At 27.2% G+C, this 8,791-nt stretch overlaps 1 protein-coding gene across 1 annotated transcript; it reads right to left on the bottom strand.

Annotated features, from left to right (window-relative positions):
• Positions 1–2,988: 2,988 nt before the first annotated feature.
• LOC102666920 (putative vacuolar protein sorting-associated protein 13B) lies at positions 2,989–5,120 on the bottom strand. The gene has a single exon (XM_006590577.4). It carries the CDS (start codon positions 4,800–4,802, stop codon positions 3,798–3,800), a length of 1,005 nt encoding a protein of 334 aa, XP_006590640.1. The 5' UTR covers positions 4,803–5,120; the 3' UTR covers positions 2,989–3,797.
• Positions 5,121–8,791: the final 3,671 nt, after the last annotated feature.

Below are 8,791 nucleotides of genomic sequence, written 5' to 3'. Positions count from 1 at the left end.
CGCATAAAAAAATGGAAAAGAAAAAGGGAATGTAGATAATGAGAATGAAACTAATAAAATTTGACTCTTTCAAATTAAAATCATGATGATTAAGAAGAGACTCTTATTTTAAAAGTGAACACAATTCATTTTAAATTATGAAATATAATTTAATTTGTGTTAAATGCTGTTATTTAATTAAAAACTGATATTTTTAACTTTCAATTATCTTATTAGATAATTTTACCAAGTACAATCTTTATTTTTTTCTCTTCTCTCAATTTAAATAACCAGAAAATATATTTATTTTTGGCTCTTTTAAACCTTTTGATTTTTTCTCTTTATTTTTTCCCAGAAACAAACATGGCATGAAGGATCTATTTGCTCAAGTGAAAAGAAATAGGATGGATGCAAATTTTTAAAAAAATGAAAATAAGTGAGAAATAAAGTAAAAATAAAAAGTGTTTAGTTGACAAGAAATAGATAAATGATAAATAAAAAAGTGAATGAAACTATGGGGAAAATAATACACTAGATGCCATCATATTTAAAATGTTTCCACAATTTTTTCATTTCATAAAAAATCTCAATCATGGTTATTTAAGGGTGAAAATAAGTAAGTTTATGTGGTCTGACATGTCAAAAGTCTAACTTGTTTATTAAAAATGTTAAACTTAAACTTTTTAAAAGTTTTTTTGGTTAAAAAGATCAGATTTCTTTTAATAAAAAAATTGTTGCACAGGATCCGATTTGAATTATTTTCATCTACTTCTTCTCTCTAATTTTTCACCAACCAATCAAGATGAAAGGTCGTGGACAATTTTAAGATTTTAAAACTGTATTTGTTTTTTCTTTCGTTTTACAAAGAATTAATCATTTTTTTTCTTTATGGGCCATAGTATTGGCACTTCCAGTTGACTATTTAAAACCTCAAATGTTTGCTTTTATTATTTTATGAAAAATACCTCCATTGGAAATTTGTCTTGAAAAAAAAAACAAGATTTTGTTGTGTTGAACTTTTGTGAACATTTTTTTCAAAAAAATAAATAACAGAAACAATTTTTTATTGTGTAATTTTAATCAAAGGATAAATGTTTTCATCAAAGCTATTTCAACTAAATTTAAAATGATATTATTTTTTGTCTTTTCACTTTGACTGGGAGGGAGGGTGCCAATAGCAGGGCCTTACTTTATCTTTAGTTTTGAACGTTTCCCCTTGGGGTCTTCTTGCCCTCAAATGATCCAATCAAGGTATCTAAATAAAATAAAGTATATGTTATTCTTCCTACACCCAATAAATTCTAAAAAATTATAACTTTATATTTTTTTATTTTTTCTTCTTCGTTCCTTTCTTTTTCTATTTTCTTCGTATAGCCTACAGATTGACAATACGGAAGACACTGTTCATTTGGAATTTTTGGCGTATCCGTTGGTCTCCTCCTTCTCTCCCGTGAAGTCGGTGTTGATATTGTTCGTGGTGTGTATTTACTATCCGTGACTCCTCCCTAGTTTCTCTTCCACCAGTTCCTTTTTGTTTCCCGCGAGTTTCCTCTCCTCCGCCGCCATGAGTAGCGTTGCATTGTCACCGATAATTTTTTTTGTCTTCGTTTGCTCCATAAGGATTGTCAATCCATATGATTTATACGAATTACTAATTTTGTATGATTCATACGAATTATCAATCCGTATATGTTCAATATATAGTGAAAAAAACGTAGACAACAGAACTCACGGTGGCTCATGATGACGATAGCGGAACGAAGGTGGACACCAACAACGAACACATGTAGATTGATGAAGATGAACCATGGATTGATGAAGATAATCACGAATTGAAGAAAAGAAGATGAGAGAATTTGAGAAGAGAAATAAAAAACACGTGAATGAATGGTGCAGATGGACATATTTCCAATCTGTATTTCACATTTAAACATCAATGAAGATGAGACAAAATTAATTTTTCACTCAAAATACTGAATGTAGAATAAATGGTGTTGGAAGCAAGAAGAAATTCCCATAAAATATGCATAACCGTCCACACTTGGGCTAGATTAAGGCATGGGCTTTAGTTAATCAGAGAGTCGGCCTAAAGTCCCATTCCAAATTCGTTGGCTTATATATGCTGTCATTTGTTGGGTGAACTAAATAAAACAGGATTTGACAAATAAAATAAAATAACACTGATTGGACATCATTATAATTGATTATGAACGTTAAGGTAGTTATGGATAGTGAATACCAATCCTAATTATCAACATTGTCCCAAAATGGATTTTTTTTCTTCTCACAAATATTTTCTTTCAGAGGAAAATTTTATTCAAGACACAGCATTAAATATATAGATATCTCTTCCATGAAAATTCAAATTTTGATTTGTCATATATGGCAAGTGATTAGTCTATTCCACTAAAATTAAGAGGTCTAGTTGATTAAAAAAGTCATACGAGTGTTATAAACCTGTTTTGGTATTATATTTAATTCTTATTCAACAAAAAAAGTCCATCCTATTGAACCTAATATCTTTTTTTTTACCATTGGTATATTGATACAAAATAATCTTTTAAAAAAATGATAATTAATTTCTGTTGAAAACCTTAAACACAAACAAGGTTGGTACTAAACATAATATCTTTGACTCTTAAAATGGATTTATGTGATAATTTACATACTTTTTTAATTTCATTTCATTTGATACTATCTTCATCCGTTTATATTGGATTATTTTGGAAATTTGCCTATCTTCACCCCTTTGTTTACGTGTACAAGAGTAAAACTGAACCTAATGATTAATTATTGATAAAATTAATAGATTTTTATGCATATAACATGATAAAAAAATGTGCTTGATATTGACTTTTTTTACTGAAATATCCTTAATAACTTTAAAATGTTTTTAGTTAATAAATATTATAAATTAATAAGATAAATCATTTATCTATCTTATATGGTTTGAGAAAGATAACTAGCAACAAATAAATAAGATAAAGTATATAGCCGTTATTCTCCCTTCACACGTTAACTAATTACGTGGAAAATAATTAGAAGAAAAGTATATAGCATCACGTATCAGAGTATTTTCAAAAACTAATAGTACAAATTTTTAACAATTTATTATCATTAATTATCTTAATTGATGTGAATTAATTAAAAAGATCTCAGACTTATTTCACATTAAAAGACGTGTTGAAATGCATGTTATTGTTATTATTATAAAATAAATGGGATAATTAAAAAAAAAAAGCCAAAAAGAAACTTTTATTGCCACCTGCCCAAATGTGAAACAAGATAGCACCAAAGCCAAAAAGACTTACAAAGAAAATGATGCAAGATAATGCTTGCAACAGCATTACAAATAATAAAAAAAAAATGGGATAAAATTATTAGATACGAAAATATCATTATTATTTCACATACATACTCCAAAAGTCCGTCCAACCAATCCAATCATTAAGCATCGAAGTTCCTCCAGTCATGACAAGCATTAAGCACCAAATTATCAGCACTTACGCCGGACCTTATCATTTTATAATTCACCATCGCCACTCGCCACTCGCCACGGACACAGATCTCACCAACGATATCTTACGAAATATATTCAATCTTTCACACACAATCAATCACCATCAGTCAAAAAGAGAAACGAAAAAGCAAAACTATCATTCTCACGAGGGTAAGAAGTTTTGATTACAGAGTCTCCCGTCTCCACCACAATGATGTAATTTAATTCAGTCCAAGGAAAAACAAAAGCCAACGGCTATCAAGGCAATTTAATCTAAATTACAAGCATGTGGTGAGTCAAAGCGTTCAAGATTTAAGAATTAAGATAACAAAGCCTCTTCATCGGGATAGCTTACATGCGAAAGCTCCTTTATCCATTCAAACGTTCGACGACGCGACATGGTCCTCTTTCCCTGCTTTTGTCTGTGTTTCTGCCTCTTCCTTTCGAGCACTTTTTCTTTCGCGGCGTGCGTTGCGCTTTCTGTCGTGTTGGCGCTTTTAGTACCACCCTTAATCATGACCATGTCCGATTGTTGCACTGTTTCAACAGAATATTTGCAACCACTCCAAAAGCCACCAATTTTTTTGAAAACGTGATTTTTTGTCTTACCGCTGTAACTCGTTTTCACGGTGCCATTAGCATTGGCGTTGCTATTGTTGCTGCCCATGCTATTGCTGCGAGCTGTGTGGTTTTTATTAACACCATTGGTACTACGAACCTTGAGATCTTGCAATGCTATCTCTGGTGCAGGCACCACACCCAGACGCAAAAAGTCCCATGCTGATGATTTTCTACCGTGATTGCCGAAGCTTGTTTGTCTTGGAACGGTTACCTTCAACTGACGTTGGGGACTTGGATGCGTGAGGAAATGATTTTGATTTTGATTTTGAATTCTTGTTTCGGAAATTATTGGGGTTGTAGTGGTTGTGGTGGAGGAGCTGCTACTAGATGAATTCTGGCTTCTAATGCTGCTGCTACTGCTATTGCTACAAAATTCTCTCACGGAAACGTGGTCCAAGGATTCACATCGCTTAAGTGAGAGATGCAATGGGAGAATTTGGCCTTGGAAGAAAACTTCATCTGCAGCACACATTTCTGGTTCTGTGGAAAAGGGGCCACTCCATAAGCGGAAATCGAAATCCTCTTCTTGGGTTTCATTGATTTGAGAATCTGGTTTTGCTTTTGATTGGTCTTCGTGGCCGATCAGATTGACAGGAAGATCGCAAAGTGACAATGCTTCTATTTCTTCTTCTTCTTCCTCCTTTCCCTCCTCTTCTTCTTTCAAGTGTAGCATTTTTTCCCACTGAGTACAATTTGTCGCCATCTCACGGAAGGAACAGGTTCTGTAAAAAGATTGAAATTTATAGGGAGAATGAGAGGGGAAATATTTGAACAGGGGAGGGTGGACATGTGACAGAGTCTGGAGTGACAGAGAGAGTTTGGAATATAAAGAGGGAAAAAGTGAAGTATTGAGAAGCACTAAAGTGGGAAATAGAATAGAGAAGTGATGTAATCGGTGCAGTGCAGGCGCGACCTAAGATAATGTCTTTTCCTTGTTTGAGGGTGAAGAAAAGAACTGTGTGTGACCTTTTGGCACGGGCACTACCAGAGACAGTACGTCTCTACCGTCGCTTTTGATGTTATTCTTCTGGACGAATGCCTCCACAATCAGAAACTATTAGGTGGCCACATGATTATTATGTGTCACTATTATTCTTGAATAATCTAATATTATTATGTGTGGTATATATTTTAAAGCATAAATGTTATTTTTATTCCAGAAAGTATATGTGGTTGATAAATCTATTTTTTTAAAGATAAAAAAATTAAATTAAATTAAATTTTTAAAAGTGTAAAAAGTGAGACTAATTAGTTTTATTATTTGATCGGTTAACATTAAAAAATTCGTTTACCTAACACATAAGAATGAAAATGGTATTACTAACAAATATATCCTTAATATGAATAACTTATTGACATTTTCATTCTTTAATTATACAACTTATTGATAAATATATTCATGAAATATATAAATATAATTAGTTGATATTAATAACAAGATACATGCACCAATAACAATTAATCTTAGAAATTTGTTATTTTATTATTGGATAACCTAAAAGGATAATTAATCACTTTATTCCTTAACGTTCATTATAATTATATGGGTGTTTATTACATGGGTAAGAAAATTATAGTTTGATTGTTATATCTTTTTATGTTTATTTTCTTTTACTTGTGGACTATTTATTTAAAATTTAACAAATTGATTGAGAACTTATCCTGTCTTATCTTCTCCTAACTCTTCATTCCTCTATAATAAATTGAGATTATAAGTATAATTACAATTAAAATACATTATAATACATATTTGTAATAACAAAATTAGAAATTTATAAGTCTAATATGTTGTTGATGCATATATCTTGTTTTAACTTGGTTTATATACTATGTGGATATATTTGTTAGTGAGGATAAAAATATCAATAAATTATTAAATTAAGGACATAGTTATCAATAATTTTAACAAATAAAATTTAATGTTGGGATAAATTTTTTTCACTTTTACACTTTCAAATATTAAGTTTTATTTTTTTATCTTTGAGACACAAATTTTTTAATACAACTTACTTCAAAAACAAAAATAATTATTTATTCTATTTTAAATCGAATATTGATATACTGTGTGCCGGTGCCTCTTTATGACATCTAGCGATATGTTTGGTTCAGATTAAGAATGGAGGAAAGTTTAAAATTTAAAGTATTAAGACATTTTAATGTATCCGTTTGAAAAAGTATATTAATTAAGGTTATTTAATAAAATTTTATTATATATGAATTTATATTAACAAAATTTAATAATTTATTTGTAATTTATTATATCTGTTTTAAGCAAATAATCTACTATATTTACTATTTATTATATATAAAAAATGTTTGATTATATAGGTGATGTCACGTTATAATTTTATATTATTTCTTTCAAATAATTCAATTAATTAATGTATATTTTATATTTATTCTATTAAATTGATTTAATTACTCCATTTAATCTTAAATAATTGATATGATAAATATATTAATTGATTGATTAATTCAAATTAATTAATAATTATAATTATCTTAATAATTTTATTAAATATTTGGATGAGAATTTTTTATTATACAAATTTAAATTCTGAATAATAAAAATAATTAAATGAAAAAAATAGACAAACAACTATGTAAATTAAAAATAAGCCTCATTAAAAAATAAAATTGTACATAGTAAATTAAAAATATCTACCTGATTAAGAAAAAAATAATAGTTTTTTTATAAATAAAGGAAAATTGAATAGGAAAATTAAGTTTGCACAATAATTTTTTAGTGTACAGAAAAAATATTTTTTCTAAAATGGAAAATAAATTAAATTAAAAATACACAAGAAAATATGTTAATCAAAACAAGTAAAATAGTTTTTAAATATAATTTGATAAAATTGTAGTAATTAAAAATATCAATCTGATTAAAGAAAAATTAAATAAAAATAAATAAAAAGCTAACTAAATTAGAAATGTTTTTAAAAGTGACATGTGATACATTTTGAAAGAAAGAAACCAAAGGAAATAATTCAGGTTCAAGAACAAAACTTTCATTTAATTTATTTGTATATTATTATAACATTCATATATTTTTTTTCACTTTTAGGAAAAAAAAATATTTTAAAGTTATTATCTTTTTAGTGATCCATGCGACTTATCATTCATTAAGTATCTATTTTATTTTACTAACGATTTTCAATTTTTTCTCAAACACTAATGCACTATTAGAAATATCAATTCAAAAGGTAATAAATAAATAAATTAAAGCATAAAAACAATTTTTATCGGATAAAATAATTTAACAATCAATTACATCGATTGTTTAATTAAATTCTCATATTTTACGGGTTTGATATTGCTTATGTTTGATATCGCATCAATTACTTATGTTTAATATGAATAATAATATCAGGTATATTTTATTTTATATATATATATATATATATATGTGTGTGTGTGTGTGTGTTATAAAATAAACAATTTTATTGTAAATGTAATATCATGATATACAAAATATCAACTATTAAATAATTTTTTTATACACAATTATTTTAACACAAATCTGTCATAAAAAAAACGCAACATGTCTAATCTTAAAAATTGATCTTGTTCACATTAATATAAATATATCTTTACTTGTATACATACATACGTATTTAAATATTATACACACACACATATATATAACGTAATATATGTCTACTAATATATATTTTTGTAAAATTAAAAATATAAAAAATAATAAAATATATAATAGTATATAAAAATTATTAATTAAAATTTAACACCCGTATAACTGTAGAAAGTACGAGTTATCACGTCATTTATATTCATATTTAAAACTATTTTATTTATTTTTAAATATATATATATATATATATATATATATATATATATATATATAATAAATCATAATAAAATAAAGTAAAAATATTATACATTTCAAAGTATAAATTTAATACCAATGAAAAAGCACGGGTATTACACTAAATATACATATATAAAAACAACAATAAAATAAAAAATTAAAAATCAACAATACTAAATTCTAATGGTTCATTCTTTTATTAGTTGACTTGACACTTCTAATAAAATTACTAATGCTAGTCACATGTCTATCGTCAACACTTACCTCATGACTAAATTCCCGTACCTCCTTATGCACACTTTTCCTTTATGACTCATTCTAAATTTTACGAGTCTCAACTCTTCCGTTGTTGATAAGGAACTACGATCAATTCAATTCTATGATCTAAATGGATAGATGGTTGCTTTAAAAAATAATTTGCAAATTCATGAGATAGGTGGCACTTGGAAATCAGGGGCCGGATCATTATTATTATCGTGGGATTTTGGGATCATAGGAAGAAGGAATAACTATAATTTTGATATATGTGTTTTTTTTTTATCATCTTATTGTAAAATATTTAGTAACTTTTGATGATTTATCTTCATCGAAAAATATTTTTGATTGTTTTTAGTAAAATTATTTTCTTCCAATCATATTAACTAAATCTTGGTCCATGATTTTATTTCTTTAATATTTTAATTCAATTTTCATTTTACATTTCAATATAATAATCTATTTTACCAATATGAGTTTTTATTTATTTATTTTTTACAATAATGACATCGTTTGAATAAATTTTTAAACCTGTTTTCATCATTTTTCTTATATTGTAAGAAAAATATGTTGAACTTAATACGATGTATTAAGATTTAAAACTTGAA

Source organism: Glycine max, chromosome 11 (assembly GCF_000004515.6).
Source record: "Glycine max cultivar Williams 82 chromosome 11, Glycine_max_v4.0, whole genome shotgun sequence".
NCBI classification, from domain to species: domain Eukaryota; kingdom Viridiplantae; phylum Streptophyta; class Magnoliopsida; order Fabales; family Fabaceae; genus Glycine; species Glycine max.
The sequence above is the reverse complement of the archived record's forward strand: the minus strand, read 5'-3'. Positions and strand labels throughout refer to the sequence as shown.

Bases quoted from the DNA above. Each gene is read 5' to 3' on its own strand.
- LOC102666920 (XM_006590577.4), bottom strand. From the start codon at position 4,802: ATGGCGACAAATTGTACTCAGTGGGAAAAAATGCTACACTTGAAAGAA.